Raw genomic sequence first — 26,505 nt, forward strand, 5'->3', positions numbered from 1 at the left:
CCTTCGAATCCCACAGCCATCAAGGTAATCCTTTCTCCAGCAGATAAGCAACAGGTGCACCATCGACATGCAATCCAGTCACTTCAGGACAAGGCGGTTGTGGGCAGAATTGCGGGCCTCACTCCCACAAGGAGAGAGGTGAGTGACTGGATCTAGGCGAGCTTGACACTAGAAGGAGACCACATCTAAGAGGTCACCGTCTACAGAAGAGGCATCTTCCTCATCTAGCTGAGCTCTCTTGCTACTGCCTTGACACTTGTGGAGCAAAGCCCATCCTCCTGCATCCGATGTACCTTTTCCCTTGGTATCATGGCTTCACAGTGGAGGACATGGACACGACACACCATGTTCCTCGATTCCCGGTGACACTCCGCTTCTCGAGGCTTCCAAAGGAATACAAAGCCATCCTTTCCTCCATTGACAGAGTGTTTGGCACAGTGCTGGAGTCCCCACCAAATTCGGCAGCTTCTGTGGTAGTAGACGATGGGGTACCCAAGATCAGATTGGTGGTAGAGAGCCTAGAGTCCCTCCTAGAGCTAATCCTTCCCTCGAGGGAGGTACACTTCATCAGAGAGTAGAGATCTCCGGCCCACCAGGACAATGTCTTCGTTGCAGGAAGATGGGCCATCTAGCCCGAAACTGCCCCCGTGGTCAGGGACGGACTCCTCTCCCCCCACCCCCGCAAGATAGGCAGAGTCTACAGGCCAGAGCTCGGCACCCCTCCAAACAGGAGCAGCAGGAGTCCCAGACCCCATGGGTGACACCTTCAGAGGGAGAGTGGACCCAGGCGGGGAAAAAGAAAAAGAAACGAAGCAAATTGGCTCGAAAGCGCCGCAAACAACGGGCTAGACACAGGGAGAGAGAGGGAGCAAGACAAGAGGCACCCACGGAGGAGCAGCAGCAGCAACCTCCAGTTGGAGACCCCTCCCTCCCACCAATAGGGACCACGGTGCAACCAAGTGATCCTCCAGTAGTGGAGGTACAGTGACCACTGTCACCTTTGCGTCGGCAGCATGCCTCCGAAGCTCCTGACGTTGCGATGGCAGAAGCTGCAGAGGGTAGCCAAGCAGCGGTTGAGGAGAAGGGGACTCAGAGCCCAAGTGTGCCTGATCGGCAAGGCGAACCTGTGACTGTCCCTATTCCTTCCCGCCCCCCTCCCCCAACGACACCCTCTTCCTCTCCACGTCCTCCCCCTCCTCCCAAGCTCCCCCCTCTCCCTCCTTCCGCCCTTGCCACTCCTGCCATGGTCATCCTCACTACCCGCCCCCATCCCCCCATCCTCACTACCCGCCCCCATCCCCCCACCTCCTCACCTCCCTCCCCTCCCTCCATCCCGGCCTCCCCATCCATAGCATCTTCTTCAACCTCCCCCCCCCTCCCACCCCCCATATCAGTCCTGCCTTAGCTACCTTGCCCATAGGCAAGGGCACGACTGCATCCCCCTCCGCTTCCTATGTGAATCCGTGTGCCACATCATCAAGGCCCCCCTCTTCTTCATGGAATCTTTGACAAGCCATAACTTCCAATCTAGGAAGAATTTGCACATGCTCCAAAAAGGAAAAATAACCAGTTTTTTGAGCTCTACGCGCTTGTCAACTCAAATTTTCTATATGCAATTAGACACTGCCAGATTTGAAAGTATCATCAACTGGTAAGACCTTTGCAATGGCAATCCGCACCCCAACTGTTGAGAAGTTCACCGGGGAAGGATTTCACACATGGTCTACACAAATGAGATATATCCTGATGCACCAAAAGCTTTGGAAGACTGTAAAAGAAGACATACCCACTGTACTTGGAAGGAAAAAGATGAAGCAGCACTATCACTCATTGGATTGCACTTGGGTCCAAACATAATTCATCATATAGACTCTAAGGATCATGCCAAGGATGCATGGGATGAGTTGAACACAGTGTTTGGTGCAAAAGCCAAAAAGCAAGAAATCCATCTTAAGATTGAATTCTATGGTATGCACATGGGCTTCAATGAATCCATGGCACAATTTATCAACAAAATCAAAAGCATTATGACTCAACTAGAGGGCATAAATGCAAAAGTAGGAGAGAAAGATGCACTTGCAATTCTCCTTAAAAGCATGCCTGCAGAGTATAGTGCATTAACAACCACTTTGAAGAATTTGTGAGATCCAAAGTTTGAAGAATGTGTATCCTCCCTTCTCGAAAAAGAAAGAGAGTTGAGTGCCACCTCAACTCTGAAGGATACTCGGAGAAGAAAGGAGATCCTCTCCAAACTCTGAAAAAAGTACCTCTCATGGCTATAGCTGCTTTGGAGGCCGATCTATGGTTTGACAGTAGCGGTTATCAGATTGCCGCCTGAGACAAGGATTGATCCGGCACATTACTGGCCACTCCAGAAGTGTACTAAGATGTTCGGAGTGAACGTCTCCTTCATGTTGCAGTGGGCGCGGAAGATTGGCATTGAGCCGGTGTCCACCCTAGTACGCCGTCGCACGGACATGGACTACTCGCCCTCCCATCAAAGTCACAAAAGGCAGTTTTTCTGGAACAGGCACCCACTCATATGCGAGCCTTGTTTCCTGTTGCCCCGTCCTTATGAGTTGGACCATAGTGAGTTGGAATGTGCACGGGATCCACGACTGTGCACGTAGCCAGCCGCAGTACCTGATCCTTCAGTAGGAGTTGCAGAGGGCAATGGTTGGGCGAGCAGTGGACTTCCTTTCGATACAGGAGCACATGTTCTCAGCATCACACATTCGACGACGCCATCACCTTCTTCCCACGAGAGGCCCGGAGGTGTGGTCTTCTGCTGTAGGACAAAGCAAAGGGGTCTGTATCTCGGTCTCCCAGGCGGTGGCCCCAGACGTCTATGATCAAGGTGAGCTTAGGGCAGTGGATGGGAGTCAGGATGTGAGAGTCCAGGATCGGAATCCTGATTGAGTATGCCCCGGCATGCAAATAGCACCGTCAGGCCTTCTGGAGGAGGCTGATGGAGCGTCTGCCAGATGTTGACTCCTAGATCGTTGGAGGAGACTTCAACAACCTGGAGTTCAGGGAGGACAAGCAGGGGGATGTCTCCTTTTCCAAGATGCCAACTTCACAGCGGAGCACGTGGAAGCAGTTCATCTTCACAATCAGTGCTAGAGACCCGTGCAAAGAGCCAAAGTTTAGCAGGATACCTGGCAGCCTCGATTTCTCATTCAGCCAGAGGAGACATGATGGACTGCTTGAGAGACTGGATCGCTTCTACCTTTGGGACTGGGCACTCCACATAGGCAGCTCTACAAGGATTCTAGCAGCCACCACGATGTTAGACCACTCTCCAGCAGTCCTATACCTAGACCAGCCCTATCCAGATTTTCCCCAAAAAAGAGGTCCGCATCCCAGATGACCTCTTGTAGGATGAGGAGCAGATTATGGCAGAGATCTGGCAGCAGTCGGAGTCAGCACCTCACGAGGGCTGGGTTTTGTGGGTGGCAGATGCGATTCAAAGGAGCAGTGAGGAGTTGTAGTCCTATGCCCTTAGACAGAGGAGGGCTCTTCAGGAGCGCAAGCATGCACTACGATGAGACCTCGCCTCCATAGAGAGGCTCAGGGAGCACGTGCCAGGACCCCAGTGGCTTAGTGACCGATATGAGAGCGTGCACCTTGAGCTCCATGACACGGAGGTTCAGCCGGCTGAGTTCTCCTACCACTCCACTTGGGCCCGTTGGGTATAGCAAGGGGACAAGATGACAAGGCAGTTCTTTCATACCACTGGACCTCGATTGGCAAGCACGCAGTTGTAGTGTTTACGGGATCCGTAGGGCATTATGCTCACCGATCCACAGAAGATTCTAGAGCTGACCACGGTTTTCTACAGCCAGCTCTTTCAAGCGGAGAGGACTCTAGCCTGCCTTGTGGCCCGAGAGATAGTTTGGGACCACGTTTTGACGGTAGTCTCGCGAGAGTTGTGCAGGAGTCTGGAGGAGCCTTTCACGGATGAGGAGATCCGAGAAGCCATCAAGGCCCTCCTATCCTGGCAAAGATGGCTTGACCCCGGCCTTCTTCTGGAACTTCTGGGATATCATCTCCACCCCTTTTCGCTTAGCTTGCTAGGAGATCTTTGACACGGGCTCCCTTCCTCAGTCCTGAGCGTCCTGAGCAGGGGGTGGATTTGTTTAATCCCAATAGGGGAAGATAGGTCAGACATTCAGCAGTGGACCTAGCTAAGATCTTGAGTTTGCAGTTACGACCTCATCTCACCGACATCATCCATGACACGCAGACTAGCTTTGTTCAAAAGCGCAGTATTCTAGACAACATTTTCACGTTCTCGGAGGTAGTGGATTGGGCAAGGGAGGAGTCACAACCATTGGCCATCCTTCTCTTTGACTTTGAGAAGGCTTACGATAGGGTGGAGTGGTCTTTCCTAAAGGGCACTATGCAAAGGTTGGGTTTCTGAGACAGATGGATTAGAGGAGTCTCTACACTTACGCAGGGAGCTCTAGTCAGATGCTTGTCGGTGGACACATGGGCGAGGCTTTTCCTCTCTCCCCCTCTATCCGTTGTCAGGGCTGTCCCTTAGCTCCCTTTCTTTTCCTTTTTGTGGTGGAGGTATTGGGCTACTACTTGAGATCACAAGTGGCGAGACTCACGAGTTGAGGCTCCCAATTAGATAAGAGGAGGAGCTTCTAGAGTTAGAGTTTGTAGATGACATAGCCTTGTACGTAGAAGGCACCACAGCAAGCTTGGAGAGAGTCAGGGGAGCCCTGGTTATCTACTACGAGGCCTCGAGTGCACAGATCAAGTGGACAAAATCCATTGGTTTCTTCATAGGCTCTGAGGAGACACAAGAGATTCGAGAGTGGGGGAGTGCCTTTGGCTTCCACTCGATTCTGCGGGGCCACATAGCGAGATACCTCAGATACCAAGTGGGTATTGATATTAAAGCAGAGCAACATATCACCCCGGTCCTCGAGAGTGTTCCGCGCAAGCTTCTCTACTGAAGCTTGGCCAAACTCTCACTAGCGGGTCGGGCCTTAGTGGCAAACCAGGTTCTTCTTGACACAGCCTAGTACATTGCCTCCTACTGGTGTTTTCAAAAAGGGTGCATTGGATAGCTCTGACGTTTGGTTCTGAATTTCCTCTGGGCAGGATCAGACGGCACGAGGAATACCAAAGCTCGGGTCGCTTGGTAGACGGTGATCATGACATAGGCATTCAGAGGCTTGGGCATCATAGATCCGGAGATGCAGAGCAGAGCCCTCTTGGGCAAGTTGGTTGTGCGCAGCCTCACCCCTGGCGTAGAGCCCTGGAAGCTCCTCTTGCAGCGAGGGCTTCTCAGGAACACCCCACGCATTGGGGGGCAGTGGCAACATTCACATAGATGGATCTTTTTAGAGGCCCCCCTTGCAGGGGAGAACCCCATGATGAGCAGCCTCCATAGGGTCTGGCAGAGATTAGCAAGGAGCCTCATCAGCAGGGCTTAGCCCAGTTGCAGAGAGGAGTTCGAGCGCCAGTCCCTCATCTGGCAACCGGAGATCAGGATGGTGGCCTGGTTGACTGAGGGAGGTCACACGCTCTAGATTGATGAGGTCTCTCCAGCTTACCGGATATAGGGTCAGAGTATTCAGAGGATAGAGCTCCATGAGGCGGTCCCTCCTGATAGCCCGGATCCTCATTCTCTCCCGGAGGATAGCGTGTGGGACATAGTAGCCAGTATCACGGCATGGAACATTTGGGTTGCTCGCTGTAGTCTGGTGATGGGTGAGCATCCGGTTCCACCCACGGCTACCTTGGTCGCCATGGCAGGATATCTACACCCTGCGCTCCACCTAGGAGCGTGGGTAGGCAGTGAACGGGGTTTCTCTGGAGCAGGCTGGTTTTTCCTTCTTTCAACACTGCCATTGAGTGGCCTACTGCAATGGTCCAACAATTACCTGTATCCATGGGGTCTCTAGCTTTGTGAATCGAAATGGTATCGATACTCCGAAAAGTAAGGAAGTCTTTAGAGAAAACCTCATTGAAAAGCTTGCCCAAGATTGAAGCACATGTTTCCCAACCCTAAGTAAGTCGATAAATATGTTTGAAAGCCTTCATGATCCTTGGGTATACCAGGCCTCTTTACAATTGATTTGGTGAAGAATGTCAAGCTGGTGGGCTGGGGATGTCCTCTGTTGTGGTGAAGGGTGTTAGCATAGGCCTTCCAACAAAGACTAGGATGGGGTATGGTGATCTTATCGATGTAAGGGAAGGACTATGTGGTGCAGCAAGATGGATGGACCTGAGGCGTTGGCCTTTGGCATCTAGGGTTGAATGGATATCTATATCTTCTATAAGAGTAACTATGTTCACATCGATTGTACTACAAGCCAAGGCATGGGCAGTTGGACACATTGAGCAACAATCTTTGAGCCCACCAGCTTTGTTGTTTTCATAGTAGATCCAAGAAGAGTTGGGAGCAGGGATGCCTTGCCGGTTTTTAAACTGAGTAAGACGAGACAGTACATGCCATTAAATTTGATGTAAAAACATGACAGGGCCAATTTAGATGAATCTTCTAGCATATCTCATCACTGTGACAGAAACACAGAAAGATAAATTCAAATAACAGAAAGGGGCTTCCGTTATACCAAGAACCAGGCATGGGAAGTTTATAAGTTGCAGCTGAAATTTACATGAGTGGATAATTTATTGTACCGAAATCATTTGATACGAATCATGAGAAGTGTTAGATTCTTAAGGTGTAGGCCATACACATGATGAAAATGTAGGTTCACAAACAAGCACCATTAGAGCTGAAGGGGAAATTTGAAAGTCACCTGCATAACATAGCTCTTACGTTGTGCATATTGAGACACTTGGCATTCCATAGACAAATCTAAATGTTAAAACAACAAATTTAACTTACTCCATCATTCTTCTTTATCTGCTCAAGTAGACCAGTTGATGATGAGAACATAAATTCTGTTGAGGATGACTGTAGTGCAACACCCTGATGAAAGTCATCTTCTTGAATGTATGAAAGATATGCAGGAGCTGACAATAAGGTATAACATCAGTTTGAATTGGTGAATATTTACACAAAAAATAAATTAATTACAACTTTTTAAAAAACTGAATAACAACCCATCAAATTGCTTAAGAAATAAAAGAACCATATCAGATTTTGAATGGCAAGAATGTTACTACAAAACTAAATAATCATAGGTAGACCTTTAACAGGCTCAAAATCTGACACAAATACATGTAATCAGAGCTGAAAAAACTTTAACTCACAAGTCTCATTGTGAGATGGTCTGACATAAAAAGTGGCATATCCAAGAGGTGGCACGTCACAACTGAATGTAAGTGTAAAAAGTGGCTTATCAGAATCTGAAGTTCCAAAATTGCTCTGAAGATGTTGTTCCCTCAATCGTTTTAAGGCAACATTGACAGGGACAATTTGTGACGGCACTCCATTTCCATTTGAATCAAACACCTCAAGCTCATAACTTGAAACCTGTAGAATCAAACTCCATGAGACCTTATAAAATCTCATGACACTGTAAAAAGAAAGAACTTATCAGCAGAAGGTACGCAAATGAGAAACCAACACAGGAAAGATTGAAGGGATCAAGGTCAGCCATTCCTTTCTCGAAATAACAAATCCGCGCAACGCATAGTAACTTTTGAAAGGTTTTAGGTCCTATCCAAACTTAGGATCCAGTATCGCCTCAACGATCTTCAAAAAGAAATTTATTCCCTCCTTGCAATTACCAAGTTATGATTGTCCAGATAATCAGCTATGTTACTTGAATACACAGTAGGAGATCACTGATTCAGGATATGCAATTGTTCCCACCAGGAGAGCGCTCTGGGCGAGATTTGACAGTCACCCCTCCTCTCCAAACTATTTTTGGAGACATCTATGGAGATCCCATGGGAAGAGACAAGATTCCTATATTTTTTTGGCTCTTCCAACATGGAGGTATTGCTGTGAACTTGCAGAGAGGAACATTTGGAGCAGACACCCATTGTCCATGATGACCTTTAGAACTGGGTTCATCTAGCACTGCCTATGGAGTTCTAGAGAGGTCTAGAGGATATGGCAAATTATTCTTCTTTTGCTCAGCACGATTAGAAGAGCTGATTTGTTCATCACTTGGGGATCAGATGCATGGCTTATACAATTCAGACCCCAAATGCACTATGATGGGGCAGGTGTAGGTATTACACTCAACCATTGATAGGGGTTACCCTCAGGTTTTCACCTAGATGCGGTGCCCACTACTCCCTTTAGGCGTCTAACTAGCTTCATCGCTTTTATTTGAATTACTCTTAGGGCGTTTTGCTCATCACATCCTTTTTTCCCAAAGAAGAGGACCGTGTATTCAAGAGCGCCTTGCTGCAGCAAGGGCTCAACAACAAGTTTTGTTAGATCAGAGAGCAGAGTATGCCTTTCATGCATAGGAGTTGGTTGGATTCAGATGGGAGGAAGAGTCAATAAACACTTCTTCTCTACTCTTGGCCCAAGACATGGTAAAGAAAGTATTTCTCAGCTTATTGACTATGAAGGGGACTTGCATAAAAATCATGATGCTGTCTTGCATATAGCTTTAGATTTTTATGCCTCCTTTCAGTAGTCGTAACACACTTGCTAGCAATGATACCAAGCACAAAGTTTGGCAGAGTATTCTAGCATTTGTGAAACCACACATGAGAGTGCACCTTTCACCAATCCCGAATTTAGGGGCAATGCCTGGGTTTATATGGGTTGACACCTTCCTTTTTATTGCTTTTTGGGACATGATTGGGGAACATGTTACCTCAGCCCTATAGAATGTTTGGGACTTTGGTACTATGCATGATTCACTTACAGAGGGTCTCATTTAGCTTATCCCAAAGGGAGGTTGCAGATATTTGATCTCCCAACGGATGCCCATCACTCTTTTGGGAACCCTGTGTAAGATTTTGGTGAATGCTATCAATTTGCGCCTACATCCCATACTTCTAGATCTCATTCATGATACACAAATAGTCTTCGTGCATGGAAGAAGCATTTTTAATAATATCTTTCTCATTTTGGGAGGCTTTACATCGGACTATGCAAGTTGCAACGCAGCCAGCGGCTTGTCATTCTACTCTTGGATTTCGAGAGAGCAATTGATAGAGTAGATTGGGGTTCTTTGGAGGGTACCATTTTACACTTTGGATTTTATAATCTTTGATCAAAGGGGTTTCCTCTTTTATCAGCCCACAGCCATGTGCTTATTAGAGGAGTCAGGGACGACAAGTTGCAAATTGCTAGATCAGTTCGCCAGGATGTCCCTCTTGCCCCCTTCTTGTCTTTATTTTAAGCTAAAGCAATGAACGTATTTTTGGATCTCAAGTAGACAACATTGGGCTCAGACTTCTCCTGAATCTTCAGAAGGATGATGGAGCTCTTGGATAGTGAGTTGGCTGATGATACTGCTGTTTTTTTGGATGCCACTCCAAACAATCTCACTTCTTTCAAGGTAGCCTTGGATTTATTTTACTCTGTAGAGCAGGCACACATATTAATTGGAATAAATCCAATCGCTTTTGGATTAGTGACGAGGCCAATTTGGGGGACTGATTTTGGCTTTTCCTTGGATTCGAGGGGTGTTTCTGTAAAAACTTGGGCTGCCAGGTTGTGTGGGCAGCTCTGCTTCACAACAATTTACCCTTGTGTTAGAGGCCTTGTGTTAGAGAGTATCAAAAGGAAACTCCTTTTTGGAGTTATGCAGACTTGATCTTGTTTCCATGGTGGTGGTGGTCAGCTAGGTACTACTGGCTACAACATGGTTTGTTTGCTCTTGTTGGTGCCATTCTAGGGTTTGCATCACTCAGCTCAAAAGGGCGATAAGGAATTTTCTATGGAGTGGACTAGATGGTTTAATAGACAGCAAAGCTAAGGTGATTGGGAGACCTTGACCCTCCCCACACAGGAAGGAGGCCTTAATATAATAGATCTAGACTTGCAAAGTAGAGCCTTATTGTGCAAGGTGGTGGTCAAAGGGATTTTGCCAGGATAGGAACCTTGAAAGGATTTTTGCATTCAATGCATACAATCATGGTCGCCTTCCACACGTAGAGATTGGATGGATAGTACTAGGTGGACCTTAACCTCATCCCATCTCAAGGCTTCTTCCTCCCTTTTATGGCTGCTATCCTGAAAGCTTGGGGAGTTTCCCCTTCCTTTTGGGAAGAGAGTGATAAGCAATCATTCATGTGGAATGAGAATATACTTCATGATCATGACAGACCACTTGGTACTTCTCATTATATGCAATGGTCTAGATGGGAAGGAGGAAGTAGGTGCCTTTAGAAGGCACCTTTTATAGGCTGCCTCAAAGCCATTCAAGTCGGCCCATAGGACTGCGTGGGCAGGCCTACCAGCCAACCAACCAACCAACTCGTTGGTCGGCCAAGTTTGCTAGGAAAGTCGGCTTATTTCCCCTTCTAGTGCAGTCTTCCAGCCCTTGTGCAGCTCATCTCTGCTGCAGCAAAGCATCTGTACTGCAGCCCAGATCCGCCATACAGTTCAAGCCCAAAGTGGAGGGGACCAGCAGCACAACAGTTTGGATTTTGGGACAACAGCAGCAGTGAGGTTTGGGATTCTCTTTCAGCAGCATAGCTCTCAGCTCAATTTTGTATGCTAGCTTGAGTTCTCCTTTTCCATTTCATCTATTTTCTGCACAGCAAGTTCCCGCATGTTATAGGGAATGCGATCTATGTTAGAACCATCCCGAAACCAAAAAACACTGCAGGTCACGTGAAGCCAAAAAACACTGCTGCACGTGACCTGCAGCAATATCCAAAAGTATATCATTCGTAGACCTGGACAACATGCCCCAGAATGAACATCAGAGATCAAAGCATCCTCGTCTGATCCTCGTACGAGAGTCCTATGACCTGAAGTGGGTCCCTTGATCTTGTAAAGGCCCCAAGCCAAGTTGACTAAAAGTGACTTGCATGAACACCATCCAAGGGTATTACTCAATCAATCTGCTAAATTTTCCCAGCACTTCCTTTGAGCTGACTTACAAATTGAAGCCTATGATCATCTGGAAGGTTTTTGAAACCCTTCCAAGAACAAACAAAGGAAGCAAGACCTAGACTTGGTGCTGCCCAATGGGGCCTTGCCTGTCCTCCCAAAGAAATGAGAAATAACAGTCTACAAGTGTGGAACAATCTGTAAAGGCGGTCCTCTTTCATCCTGAATAAGGCTGTCTTTGAACTTCAGCGCCTTGACATTTACCTTGGCTGTTAGTTGTGCAAAGAATACTATTGGAGCCATCATTTTGGAAACTAGCATTCGGAGTGTAGCGGCTCATCAAGGGAGAGGAAGAGGGGGGAAAGACAAGAGAGTGTGGATTACAATGGAGTGAGGAGTGACAAGGAGTACATCAGCGGGTGAAACGCTCTTTGCTCTATTGTTAAAAGAATTGCAACCAAGAACAAAGAACTTTTTTGTGCTTGAGGATATGGCACTTTAGGTACTCTTCTACTTGGGAAATGTGTACACATAGGTGTTCTCTCACCTCTCAATCGAGTCCCACCTTGATCACCTAAATTTTAGTAAATTGTAGTTTCTTACCCGCAACATAAAGAAAACTCAGCTATAGATATGAACTGGAAGATTGGAAATATTGTAGTTCCTACTATACAAGTGCAGAAGCATGGACTCTCTCAAGGCAGTTGCCTCATGAGGAAACATGCCAACATATGATTAATAAGACAAATTAAATGCAAAAAGACAACATAATGCAATACAATGACTGAAACAAGACCATGTGCCACAAGACAGTTACAAATGTGGACTGACAAAAAAGGTCAACTCTATAAGTATCCAACCTGAGATACAAGAAATCTAAAGCACTAGAGGCCACACCGCCCCAGCTACGCTCCGTGCTCTCACGAACTCACACTCTCCAACCACTTATAATTCTTAGAGACTTCAAGACCTTGCTTACAAAGTAGCTGTACCAGAAAGATCCTGAGTGCATCAAGTTTTCCATAGTAGCAACCTGAAAGGATAATCAGGTGATGATGATTCCTTGATAGTTGAAAAAGTCTAATTGGGTTAATAGAACCATCTTCTATATCACATTATCTAGAAGGGAGTTCATATAACAATAAAAAAAGAACACGATACACAATATATCTACAATGCCTAGTCTAGTGCAACAATATGTTAAAAGACATTTTAACTTGGGAAAAGATAAGAAATCTCTAGAAGAGGTTTTCCAAATTTTTGAGAATGTAGATGTTTCTCAAGGGAAAGGAAATGTTGAGTCAATTGAAAAATAGGGACTGCAAGTATGGATTATGCTTACGTAAGAGATCACGAGGACTCAATAGTGTGTAAAAGAGCTGCATGTTAAAGGATGGAACCATTTAATAATGGTGCATCTTCATAATCTTAAAGGTCAGGGTCAAGGATAAACTTTTTTTTTTTTTTTTTGGTTTAAAGAAAGTGCCAAATATATTAAGAGGAGGGGGTCAATCCTGCGAAAAAAAGAGACCCAATACAAAAATTGGCCTTTCCAGGGGGAACCCCTAGGCCTACGCTAAACCCAGCAAACTAAACCCTACCTCGAGGATAGGAAGGCTTCCACAGCGATGAGTGCGTGACTAACCACCGGATCAGATCTTTCTAGCACCTTACTAAAGTCACAGAGATAAACTTTAACAACAGCATCTATAGCCGAGACTCTAAACCCGGGCTGGATCTGTGCCAGAAAACATTTCTGTTCCGGAGTTCCCAAACACCAAGGATCACCGCGACCCTGAAGTATTTCCAACTCGCCGCCAGACTTGATAAGAGTTTTGCGGTGTTGCCCAAGATAGGTAGTCTCCATTGCCGGCCAATTCTGAAGCTGGCCATAAGGCGGGACTGACGCACTGCCTTCTCTAGCTTCTTCCACACCTCCCTTGCACAAGACACCTCCACAACAGGTGCCATAGGACTTCACTAGAACTTCCGCAAAGTCCGCACCCTAGATCCACCTGCAATTCTTTTAGCTAGCTTCGCCTTGACCATAAACCATTGGTTGATGATTTTCTAGGATAAATTTGGCCTTCCCCACCGTGCATCCCTTCCAAATGTCTTTGGGGCGCGCCTTCCACCACGCCACTCTCCGTCTGAGTCCCCCATTTCTTGTTCAGCGCACCTATCGGCCCTTTGGCATCGATTAGACACTTATACAAATGCCTATCAGAGGATTTATGGAGTGGAGTCTTACCTAGACTCCATTGCGCAGCCCTCCCTTCACTTGTTGTGACACAGTTCAATGGCCAGTTATCCGGGATCCTCTTTAACACGGCTTGCAAGAGATCCTTTTCCCCATCTGAAAGATGAAACACACCCTGCAACTCCTCAATTGCATACCAATCTGCCTTACTAGCATTCCATATGCCCCGCCAGCAGCAGCTGATGCCCTTCTTGAAAAGATTCCGTGCTCTTACTTTATTGTGCCATGCAAATTCTTCCCACCATATGGACTCGAGCGGACTCCTGTCACCTCGCATCCCCTTCCTGTCCTTCCATTTTCAAGAGCCCCACACACTCCTTCCACACCTGCCCCGGCAACCAAGTCTGAGCCTTTCATTGAAAACGAAAAGTGTGACAAGAATCTGTCATACCAACCAAGGTCTCTCCATTGCCTTGCCCCTTTTCCTTTGTGTTGTCGATGCAAAACTTTGTGAACTCCACCCACCATGCCCTACTGTCAAACAGGTATGTCATCCATTTACCTTGCAAAGCGGTGTTTCTGAGCTTGATATGAGGCAAGCCCAATCCTCCGAGCATCTTAGGAGGCTTCAGTGGCTCCCACGGGATGCAATGAGGCTTCCTTCTACCTAGCTCCTTTGTCCACAGGCTTCCCCAGAATAATGTCTCGATCTCCTCCCAGTGAGTCTTCATAAATTGCCAAATCGACGCAACATACGTAGCTGCTCCCATAAGGATATCGTGCACTACTTTGACATCTAGCGTTCCACCCAAGAGCCATCCCGTGCCACCTCTCAACTTAGCTTTTATTTTTGACTTGAACCATTCAAATCTTTGACGGAGTGCGACCCCAGACCCAACGGCACTCCAAGGTATCTAAATACTTCCCCCCACGGAATGATGGTGACTCCCAAGCCGGTTACCCACTCCGGTGGAGGCTCTCTACTCGACCTAAGGGGGAAATTTTGTTCCAACTGCATTTGACCCCGAGGCTTTACAGATTGTGTTAATTACTTCCATTAGGCTCTCTACATGACCCCTGTTCTCCTAGGTATTGGCTATGGTGTCATCTGCAAAGAGTTGGCACGTAAACTGCTCACACGACGGACTTGGGTAAAACTCCAAGACTTCAAGACTCACATTGCACATGGTTGAGTACTTCCTTCAAAGGACATATATTTGACCCTTTTTCCAAGAAAGAGTAGTTTGGGTGGCTATTTTTTAAAGCTATCTTGGCAATGCAAGCTCGAAGCTCAAGGGTCTAGGCGCTCAGAAAAGGGAAGCCCCCATCATGCAATTGGATGTCCATAATACTTGTTGGAATTGCTCTTCAATCAAACATATATCTTTGATGGGTAGATTTCTCATTTTCTAAATGGATGATTTCTTTATCTCTTTTGATGATATCTACCTATAAATATCTATTGGATAAGCATTGGAACTAACTTTTGCAATATGTAGGGAAATTGTGCGACGGCAGCTGCACCCCTTGAACATCTCCTGAGAAGACCTTCTTATTCATCGCGTGGAGCAGCGGGACTGTACATAATGCAAACAAGAGGGGTGCGAGGGGGCACCCCTATTTCGATGACCTTTTTAGTCTGAACCTCCCAATAGCACCTCCGTTGATACAGAGAATTGCTGCTGCGTTTCCAAAGAGGCACTCCACCTTTTTCCAAAGTCCGTTCCCAAACCACAACCTCTCAACGACCCGCAAGATATAGTCCCAACGAATCCTGTTGTAGGCCTTATCAAGGTCCAGCCCGCAAAGTAGAATCTTATGCCCCGTGCTGCTAGCATAATCCAACGTTGAAGCCACATTTAAAATGTTCTCATAAATATCCTTCCCTTTCAAAAAGCCATTCTGTTCTACATTCACAACCGAGCTACAGAGGTTCCTGATTCTGATTGCCAGCACCTTCGCAATCACCTTGTACAACGTATTCAGCATGGTGATCGGCCTCCAATCCCCGCCGACCTTCATTCTAGAATCTAGATTGCCTTTTAGGGAAGAGTTTCATCAAGCCTGAGTTGACATCTTCAGACATGGTTGGTTTTCGACATCTCCTCCTCTCTGGCTTCGCCATCAGGAGAAGCCTCAGTCGGCAGGGTCTCAACGAACTCAACCACCTCTTGTGAAGAGGCAACTTCCAACTGGTCTTGAGGCCGGTTGGACGTACCTAGGGGTGACATATCTTGATTGTCTTTGTCCTGTTTAGGATCCACAAACTCTAGCTTCTCCGGCTTTGACCTCCCTTTCTTCCCCACTGTTCTCCATTCATCCGTACTTTGTGACATGACCTGAAGACTTGGCGATCCTTCGTCGGAATCGCTTTGGCTCGTGTGAGGTTGCTTTGGCGAATTGTCCATCCTCTGCCTGTCCATCTCCGGCTTGTCCATTTGATCAACTAGATCATCATACTTCCGGACCTCCAAATCATCCTTGTTGTTGGAGATATCATAGTCAAAGAGTGTGTTGTGAAGTGTTGGTGTGTAGTACTAGGTGATCTAGTACTAGTCTGTGTGTGTGAGTCTTGTGTGAGTGCCATGTGTCATCATGGGACTTCATCCCATATACAGTAGGGTACTAGTGTGTGAGTGAGTAGCCTACATAAGGCTTGTGCTTCACTTGTCTTGTCATACTTGATGAATGAATGAATTTCATTACGTCTTCATTTGAGCATTATTTCCTCACACCCCCCCCTCTCTCTCTCTCTCTCTCTCTCTCTCTCTCTCTTTCTCTCTCTCCCTTCACCATGTTTCTAACATGGTATCAGAGCCACCTTCCATAGCTGCCACGTCACCCTTGCTCTAACCCTAATTCATCATCCTTGCCCTAACTTCAGCCTCTTTCCTTCTGCAGCCGCCTCATCTCTTCTTCGTCTAACCTCTCCACAGCCCTGCTGGTCGGCTTGTTTTCAAGAGGCATGTGCACACGTGCTGCTGGTCGGCATCTCCTTCAAGTGGCGCTTGTATATGTGCTGATTCGGAGCATTCCATTCCTGCTTAAAGGGTTTCCAGGCCGTTGCAACAGAGCTGTCGCATTGGGTGCAGACTTTCGAGCCTTTTGGAGGCATTTTCGACCAGTTTTGGAGCTCTCCTTTGCCAAAAATCAGGGTTTCTGAGCTGCTGCTGCATAGCCGCCTTCAACGGAGCATTTTTGGAGGTTTTCAACGCCAAGAACAAGCATCTATTGCTGCTGCTGTGTAGTCGACCAATTGACAGCTTTCTCTGCAGCATTTCGAGTCATTTGAAGGCATTTACGAACTATTTCCAGCACTCCAGCCCACGACTTGCTCCATGCAGATTTCGGGCCTCTAACTGCCTCGAAACCCTAAAAGTCGATTTTTGCAAAATCTGCTCAGATCTTCCAAAAATTTTAGGGCTTTTATGATTTTAGGGCTCCTGAGTGTTGCAAGAACACTCTCCTGCGAGAAATTTTGAAAAGCCCCAAAATTTTCCAAACCCTAATTTCCTGCTAAACCCTAATTTTCAAAATTTAGGACATTTCTGTTTTTTGCATCCCCTGAGCTGTATTGAAGTCTCCTGCATGTAGACATTTGGGGATTTCTCAAAATTCATGTAATTTCATTACTATCTTATACATTTATTTTGGCATTTTGCCTCCTTTGGGCACAATGCTCAAATTTGAAGATCTTTTTCGCATTCAATGACTCTCCGATCGGCACATTGAGGGTCATGACATGATCTCCCTTGGTAGCTGCTCCCATGGACTTCATCGACACATCATTGAACCTAGCCTGGTTCTTCACTGATATACCTCTTCGCATCAGGATGTGCACACTCTTGTGCGGTAGCTACTTCGGGATCATGGGTTCTCTGCCCTTGCTATGCATAAAATGGTTGAAAATATTTCTATGTTTGAGTTCAAGGTTCTTTGCCTTGAGTAGTCCCTCTAAAATGAATGTTTAAAGAGTCAATAAGAGGTCCTCTGCCTTGGGTTGTCCCTCAAAAATGATTGTATTGTGTTTTACTTTGGTTGATGGTATCGACCACCCAGTTCAGAGTAAGGGGGGATGATGAGTGATGGTTTGCCCTTGCCGGTCGCAAGCTGACTGAGAAGTCACTATCACACAGGAGGTGTTGGATAGTTGGACTTGCTCTTTGCAGTATTGCGGTTAAGGGGGGATCACTCTACTCTTGCGTGTTGGGTCTCACACTCTTTGCTCTAATGGGGGTGTTGGAGATATCAGAGTCAAAGAGTGTGTTGGTGTGAAGTGTTGGTGTGTAGTACTAGGTGATCTAGTACTAGTCTATGTGTGTGAGTCTTGTGTGAGTGCCACGTGTCATCATGGGGCTTATCCCATATACACTAGGTGCTAGTGTGTGAGTGAGTAGCCTACATAAGGCTTGTACTTCACTTGTCTTGTCATACTTGATGAATGAATGAGAGCCTTTCATTATGTCTTCATTTGAGCATTATTTCCTCACACCCTCTCTCTCTCTCTCTCTCTCTCTCTCTCTCTCTCTCCCCCTTCACCATGTTTCTAACACTTGTCACCCAAGGCAAGTGTGGTATTCACCTGCTTAAGTGGATTGTTCTTGGCAAAGTGTCCAAGATTCTTGTAGACATAACATGCATCCGGGAAGGGGCTGAATTTAACTCGCTGTGTGAACGGTGAACCATCCGGGAACCTGATCTCAATATAATCTGGGATCGATTGGGTCCCATCCCATAAAATCCATACCTTTCTTCTACCTACCACCCGGGAGCAAAGATGTCGGGGGACTTGCACAGAACCACGACGGGAGATTCAAAAACTCCACCCACACCTCGCAATCGTGGAGCAAAAAACAATTGACGCTGCAGTCTGGCGTCCATGCAAGCACCAAAACCGGGGCACCATAGAACTGAAAACATCTACCAATGAGCTCGTTTCGAATCATTTCCGATACGCACTTAAGCAGAAAAAACCCTCTACCCTCCAGAGCTCCTCATTGGGAGAATTTTCAGATTTCTGCAGACTTGCAGAAAACTTTTTGGTAGAGGCTCTGGAAATCCCACCGGAATAGAAAAATCACTCTCTTCTTTTGGCTTTCTATTCATGGTGGGATAGCAGTGAACCAATGGAGATCTAGGTTCAAGGCTGACCCTACTTGCCCTTGTTGCCTTTTTGCTTCGGAGACAGTACAGCATTGCCTTTAGGATTGCAGACAGGCGAGAATCATATGGAAGGGGATTGCAAGACTTTTCAGCACTTCTGTTTTGTTTGCCTCCCCTTCTATATGGCCTAGGGATCAGTGGCTTGGCTCACTCTTTCAAGGCCCCAGGTTTTCTTTGAGGACATGACTCGTCTTGGGCTCTTCACATTCGACGACACCTTGTGGAGGCGTGCTCTCTAGAGGATGTTCCGGCCACTCTCTTCAAGGCTGCTCATTCCTCGGTTGACTCTCCATGGGAGGTTTTAGCTAGCATTGCAGCATGGCACATTTGGAGAGCCAGATGCACTGAGGCTTTGGAGGGTTCTCAGGTTCACCCTTCTTAGACCTTGGCTAGTACTTGGACAGATACTGTACACACTCTGATGGCCATATGGGCAACCATGCAGGGATTCTCTCGAGCAGCCTCCTCTAGAAGAGTTACTTTTCTCAAGGATTGGAGAGACTCTCCCTTCCTTGATGAGATTTCTACAGGGTTGAGTTGGCATTTTCAGCCTCAGCCTTGGTTTCTTTCTACCTCATTCTTCTGAGGTGGTTTTTTATTACATGCTTAGCATGTTGTATTTCCGCACAGAGCTTGCTCTAGCGAGTTTCTTTCTTACTTAATAGAAGTCTCTTTATTAAAAAAAAAAAAAAAAAAACCCTCTGTCCAAGAACCTTGCGGAATAGCAGTTATCTATGAGCTCGCATTCGTATAGCATGAGTTCGTGAAGTTCGTCCAGCGAAGGAATTCAGCCGGTAAAGAAGAGGTAAAGTCCTCCTCTGCACAGCTTCCCCAACTCAGGCCTGATTTCCTCCACCTCCAGCTCGCAAATCAACCCGTGTTTCCTGCCAGCTTTGAACCATGGCTTCCGTTGAGCTTCTTTGGCTCTTCTGGCCGTCCCTACCAACAAGATTCTCCTGATCTCTTCCTCGGGCAGAGGAGAGAACCCTGCTTACACCTTTTTTAGCACTTCGATATATGATGGCGGGCCTTTCAAGTCATCATTCTCATCCTCGGGAGCTCCGACTGGATCCTCCGAATCTTGTGCCTCGGCCTTGTTTGTCTCAACTGCAATCTGCAGAACGGAACCCTCCTCATGACCAGACTCCTTACTCATAGCCTTCAGACTAGACGGCAGTAGTGTCGCAGGTTCCCTCCTAGGTCATTTCAGCGAGACCCTTGACCCCCTTGCATGTTCATGCTGCATGTCGACCATGCACTCAGCTCCTAGACTCTCCTCAGCTCTCACTTCTTTGTCCAGTTAGGGAGCTGCCCTTCTTAGAACACGACTTTCGGTAAGGGGTAAACTTAGGCCTAGACACTAATGAAGAGCCTATAAGAAGCAGACATGGGATCGAATTCCATGGAAATTTCTTAAGAGTCTGCTTATCATAGCAAGATTGAGAAGAATAACATGTGCTGACAAGTACAAAAAATATCAACTTCTGGCTTAAAGCCAACTAAAGGGACAATGCAAAACTCAATCATAATTATTTCTATCAAATCCCTAGCTTGAGTAAAAAGCCAAGTCTGGCTGTTGCAACTAACATTGCACAGACCATACCTAAACAAGAAAAAAAGATAGAAACAAGGAAGTATTTCAGATTTATCTGTAATTGGCATCTACAGCATGAGCCAGAAACTATTGAAACTATATATATGTGCAGAGCTAGATAAAATACAAAGTAGAAAGTCACACATCCAACATAAGGGTTCTCTCATCCTTCAACAAAGTAACAATCCAAAATGGAAATGCGCAAAGACAAAGACTATATCATATCAATAACCGAAAAAACAATTTGGAGAGCTTACTGTGATACGGATAGTCTCCTTGCGCTCCCATCCAAGAGGATTATAAGCGATCACCACCTGAAAAAATAGCATCACCTGTTAGAACAATCCAAATGTATCCTTGTGAGACTCTATAACATAATTCGACAGAAGTGTAACATGGAAACATAGAAAAAAACCGATAGGGGGATTTTAATTTCATACCAGGGTTTTTCCTGTAAGATCCACCTCTGACTGGGGGCAGTAACTGATGTTTGACAAAGCACACTGGAGCATTTAAAGATCAGTCATCAGACAGAACAAATCCAAAGTTGACTACAAACATGCATATGTATGTTTTTGCACTTTTTTTAGGCAGACAAGGAAGTAAGAACAGAACTCGAGCCATTAAGCTCCTTCCTTAGCTCCTTTACAAGAGCAAAGCGACTGGATCAAGATCATTACATTATCCTGCATGAAATAATTATAGGATACCACTTTCACCTTGAAATATGTACTGTATCAATAATTCATGAACAGGCAAAGCAATTAAGTGTGGTCATTCCAAGAAGTATTGAAAGGTCATAACCCTGAGCAATATTGGATCGCACTATAGAGAGTGTATCCAAGAACACGTATATCCCAAAGTTGTTCTGGTTCTGCTTTGAATCTCCACATATCTTTGAATACTCTGCGAGCTCATATTGGGAGCAGAGAGAATGCATCAGATTTTACTTGACCATTCATACAAGACCTTTTTCCCCTCTAAATGGAACATAAAGCTGATGTTAGCGTTACAGGTAGAACAGGTTTTGTTGGTGTTCAGCTGCAAGGTGAGATTTCTTAATATTCCTTTCTATCTACAGGCCAACTCTCGCATGTTGTGTCATGTCTGCCACTTTTCCATCGACTTTACTCATAGACTCGTAGCAGGAAGAGATTTATATTTTCCTCCAGTCTTTGCAGCAATCTTCTGTCCTCTTGGTCAAGCACGTGGCTGGGCAAAAATGTGCATGCGAGACAGGCCATAGATTACATCGGGCTTACAAAAACATCTGTTATGTATTATTCATGGTAAGCCCTATCTGTTGAAAATACATCAATCCTGATTTTGGTAAAGACAACCACCCACTCCAAGTCTACCTAGTTAATGAGATTTCAACTTCATATGTGTGGAGTTTAGGATGTACCCTGAATGTCACATGCAATGTCGTACCAAGGCATAAGTTGGAGGTGATCAGGCATTAATGGGTCAAGGGGTGATTTTACAGGGTTTCAAAAACCTCATAATGAAAGTGGACAGACACCTCCTAATTAGCGTGAGTTATGCCTCCCAATAAAAAGTATTGTGTCCAGTTTTAGGGTTTTCCTGCCATTTGCAGCTTGAACATTCTTTGTGTGAGAGCTCCTTGCATAGTAAACTTTAGTGATACAGTACTTCCAGCTTTTTGATACGTTGTTCGCTCTTCTCTTTCAACTTAGATTCACTATTTGGTATTAGAGCTTGGTGTTGGGGAGGAAAATTCCATATTTGGAGCCAAGCCTAAATGGCATGAACCTAATGGGGGAGGCAACACTGATTCCTCCAGTGTGTGCTGCAGCGGGTTCACCTTTGGCAATAGGGCATTCTGGCTTATCAGATGGTTTTGATAATGAGGCTCACCCCAGACAAAGTCCAGAATATGACAATCTAAAGTTGCTCAAAGTGAGAACTGTTATGACTACTGCAACCTGCGCTATAGATGGCACGCATGTACATGGTCACAAGCTGAGCCAGAGAGTCAAACAGAAGAGAACACCTTGTGCTAGCACTGCCTCTCACCTATGACCAAACTAAGCATGGGCCTAAGAACTGAATCCTGAAGTACGTGTAAGAGTCTCTACATGCTAAACAGAGAAAGAGGATCCCTGAAGCCCTGCATATGAGGGGTTACACACCATGGCTTCTGTTGTAGAACATTTCCAGAAATCTTGCTTTACTTATCTGCAGTCCCTAGGGAGGGCATGACAAGGAGTATCTCAATTGCGTAGAGTACGAATTACTACTAGAGCCTCCATGTTGCATAAACCATGAATTCATCCTATCTATGTGCAGCCCAAAGAGCATGGGAGACGGAAGACATCCCTATTTCACTTCAGAATTATTGGGTATAAACCGTGAAAAATCGAGCTGGAGTCCTAACCATGCCCTGCACATATTCACATGAAGCCATGACACTGTGACAGCTCAAATGTACCCTTGGGAATCCGCTCAGTCTTGTAATTTATTGATGAGAACAGCCCATGGTAGTGACTCAGATACCTTTCTCGACTTCATAAAGCAACAGTAATATTTCAACTTGCCACACATGTACTATAGTAGTAAATTATTAGAGGGTATCATACAAGTTTACAAATCCTCCGAAGATTACAGTAAGGGATACCTGATGAAGCTTAATTCCAGAAGCTGCACCCTCCATTAGAACACGATGCTTCGATAAGCTTGCAACTTCATCTATAACCTGGGTTCTATCCTCCATACTTACAGGAGAAATAGGTTTCCCATTAGCTATCCACAAAAGTGCACCATTGACGACATTTTCTGCCTGTAAACGCACAAAAGGAAACACATTTATCACAAAGTTTCAAATTCTGATAAGAAAGGCTATGCTTTACATTATTGTACTTAGACCCAAATGAGGCAACACAAATGCATATTTAAAATCCAGCAACATTAAAGTCATGTCTAGGCTCAGAACCAGCCCCATCCTTCTGAGGTCCATACAATAATGCAATTCAAGTTCCTCAATTCTTCTCTTAAGGCTGGTTTCTGATACCCCCCTAAATCTCCGACCAAGAAACCCTTTAACCCAAATCTCTAAACCAACTTGAACCATAGCAAATTACCGACTCTCTCTATGTTGCACGTCGTCATGTTGCACTTGCTCTTTGTTGACGATGTTTGTCCCCATGGGAGACAATGCCTCATCTCTTTTAGCACTACCCACACTCATGATTTCTGTTGTTTCTGCAGCAGTGACTACAGGCACGCTTTTCCTCTGCTTGCTTTGGCAAGCATTTTTGGTTGTTTGGTATACATCCTATCAAGCAAGGATATGATCTCTTCTTCACTTGGGTTCGTTATTATGCACTATGGACTCTATGGAAGGATAGAAACCATAGGGTCTTTGTGACACATCCCAGAGCGCTTAAGAATCCAGACCTACAAGCAAACACCAGAACAACAAGAACGTGAGGATCTAAGCAGGCTGCTCACCACCTAACCACGACATCTACGAGAAATAATCTCGAATCAAGAGATGTCCCCTCCAAGCCACGAGCTGAGCTACTGGCACGAGCTCCCAACCAGATCCCCAACCAGCCTGGCAACCCATACCACTAGGTGGTGCCTGGAGGCCTTGGATCTGGTGCTAGGTCTTGGGCTACACTAGGATACAGGCGTGCGTCCATGACACGATCCAGGATCTGGACCTTGCACGAGAGAGCTAGACTTGTTCCCCCCTTGCTCTATGAAAATTGTGTTAGGAAATGAGTCAAGTTGAGTCAGTTTAGGTGTGTTCTAGGGAGTCCTAGTGTGAGTTTTATAGTACTAGTAGATGTCTAGGAGTGCCACGTGTCATATTGGGAGTTATCCGATATACATTTGGTACTTAGTGTGTGTGTGTGCCTATCCTCTATAAAGGCATTGTACTTGTCACTTGTCAAATCACTCACATTAATTTGGCCATTTTGCCTCCTTTGAGCATAATTGCTCAAATTTAAGGCTCTACTCCGATCTTAGTGACTCACATCGCGACATTTTGAGAGTCATCATGTGATTTGTCCTTGTAGCTGCTCCCATGACCGACATCGACATATCATTCGGGGCATTCTCGCCATGATCTTTATCAACATACTTCATCGACTAGGGATGTGCACATTAGTGCAGGCAGCCACTTGGAGATGTTTTATATGTTTGAGTCAAGGGTACTCTGCCCTCGGTAGTCTCCCAAAATGAATGCAGTTATGGTTTTGTTGAGTCAATAAAAGTTCTCTTCCTTGGATAGTCCTCCTAAAATGGTGTATTCATTTGTTTATTTTCTTGTGTGTGGCTCCATGTCCCTCATTAGTCCTTGGAGCCAAGGGGGGATTTATTGAGGGAACCTACTCTGTATTGGTCTTAGATGGATCTGTCTATCATGCCTGGCATTTGAGTTCAAGGATGTTGGTACTCTGGTTTCCTAGACCTTTGAGTTGGTCATGCATCCATGCTAAGACATGAGCCTCTAAGTCATGTTTGGAACATAAAGCCATGAGAGTGCTCAGTCCGACCTCTAAACCATGCTCAGACTTTAGCCTCTAAGATTGCATGGGAGCCATGTCTAGTTCTGACATTGCACAGTCCAATGACCATCATAGATCTTGTTCTGGGTTCTATTCTAGTAGTCCCTCACCTTTCCTCCATGGGGGGTGTTAGGAAATGGAGTCAAGTTGAGTCAGTTTTGGTGTGTTCTAGTGAGTCCTAGTGTGAGTTTTTTAGTACTAGGTGTCTAGGAGCGCCACGTGTCATATTGGGAGCTATCCCATATACATTTGGTACTTAGTGTGTGTCTGCCTATCCTCTAAAGGCATTGTACTTGTCAAATCAATCAACTCATTCAAGTACAAGCTACTTTGGTCTACATGTAAGTACTAGCTCATTGCTTTCATTTCCTTTCCATTTCATTATGTTTGCTATCTTTCCTTTTTGTTTCTTGTGTTATCTTGGTTCTCTCCCTACCATTATGTTTCTTCAAACTGAACCCCTGGGCCCCTTTTATAGACTTGGGCCCAATTTGATAAAAATAGCAGAGACCCCTATCTGGTTCGTACCCTTGCCACTCAACCCGAGAATTAAGCCTGCCTAGCCCTAAGCCCCCCCAGGCTAACTGAGCTAGTCTTGTGTACCTCTGTACATGTCAAATACCCATCCATGCACGTAACGTACTTCCCCTCCTCTAAGAACTCACTCCTAAGTTCGTAAGAAAACCCGAAGTCCTCTGGAGGTTGGGTAATGTCCCCCATGTTGCGTCCTCCTCAACACGATCCTTCTACTTAATCTTGTACTCCGTGATAGTTGTATTCCTGATCTGTCTTTCACGAAATTCAAGAATACTCTCAGGTTCGTGTGGAATAAAAGTCAAATCAGTAATCTCTATTATTTCTTGAGGAGAAACAAGCTGATCATCAGCACCCAGTAACTCTTTCAGTCTACTGACATGAAAAACTGGATGTACTTTAACATTAGGAGGCAGTTATAGTTTATATGCAATTGGTCCAATTCTTTTAATAATATTGAATGAACCACAGTATCTGGGGGATAATTTTGAAACCAATTCAGTACTTAAGCTCTTGGACTCCTTGGAAATACGTAAATATACCATCATTCCCTATTAGCATAAAATCTATCCTGGGCATTGCTAATAGACTCCTTGGCAAACTGCAACATTTCTTGTATGTCTTGCAAGAATGTCCTTGCAGCATCATTGTTTACTCCCTTTAATCCAACCATAACTGGTGAGTTAGGTTGAAACCCGTACATAAGCATAAAAGGATTGTAACCCATACTTGAATGCTTTGCACTGTTATAAGCAAATTCTATCATGGGGAGATAGTCTTCCCATGAAGACTTTCTCTTCGAAACATATGCATGAAGTATATCTTCAACCAACTAGTTAACCTTTTCTGTACTGCCATCGGATTGTGCATGATCTGAGGAACTCATACTAAAAGTAGTTTCCAACTTCTAAAAAACAAGTGTCCAAAAGATACTTCTAAACTAGAACCCTGGTGACTATGTATGAAGGCAAACCATATAACTTAAACAATTGGTCCACAAACTCGTGAGCCAACTGAATGGCTGATACAGTCGATCTAGTGGGTAAGAATCTAGCCATCTTTGTTAGATGGTCAACTATGACCCAAATGGAGTCGTGACCCTTGCGCGTTCTAGGCAAACTCGTAATAAAGTCCATGGAAATACTTTCTCATTTATTACCAAGGATTTGCAATCGTTATAATAAACCCGCACTTCTAAGGCGTTCTGCCTTAGTGACCTGACAAACATGGCAACCTACTACATAGCTTTCAACAAATGCACGCATCTTAGGCCAATAAAAGGTATGTTTCACAAGAGACAGAGTCCTATACACCCCTGGAAGTCCAGCGCTAGGAGCATCATGACACTCCTTGTCACCATTTGGGACTTCTCCTAAGAAAATAAAGAGTAATCTTTATTAGAATTGACTTCGGTCAAAGAATAATGAAGTTGGTTAACCAGAAATAAGTTTTGTTGTTTTAGTTTTGCCCTGTATTGGTAAAAAGAGAATTGTGCGGATACCCACAAGGGACTAGA

General features: G+C 45.4%; 1 protein-coding gene across 2 annotated transcripts in view; it reads right to left on the reverse strand.

The window, feature by feature from the left end:
- The window catches only part of LOC147893620 (alpha-mannosidase-like), a 245,734-nt gene that overhangs the window by 157,263 nt on the left and 61,966 nt on the right, over positions 1 to 26,505 (reverse strand). For both annotated transcript variants that reach the window (XM_087385656.1, XM_087385655.1), the window contains exons 12-16: positions 22,556 to 22,717; positions 20,358 to 20,420; positions 20,175 to 20,231; positions 7,240 to 7,462; positions 6,872 to 6,999 (exon numbers count right to left, since the gene is read on the reverse strand). In XM_087385656.1, coding sequence (XP_087241782.1) covers positions 6,872 to 6,999; positions 7,240 to 7,462; positions 20,175 to 20,231; positions 20,358 to 20,420; positions 22,556 to 22,717 — 633 coding nt within the window. The remainder of the gene's footprint in view (positions 1 to 6,871; positions 7,000 to 7,239; positions 7,463 to 20,174; positions 20,232 to 20,357; positions 20,421 to 22,555; positions 22,718 to 26,505) is intronic.

This window comes from Dipteris shenzhenensis, chromosome 15, assembly GCF_047967505.1.
Source record: "Dipteris shenzhenensis isolate YYH24624 ecotype China chromosome 15, Dip_SZ_1.0, whole genome shotgun sequence".
Lineage (NCBI taxonomy): Eukaryota > Viridiplantae > Streptophyta > Polypodiopsida > Gleicheniales > Dipteridaceae > Dipteris > Dipteris shenzhenensis.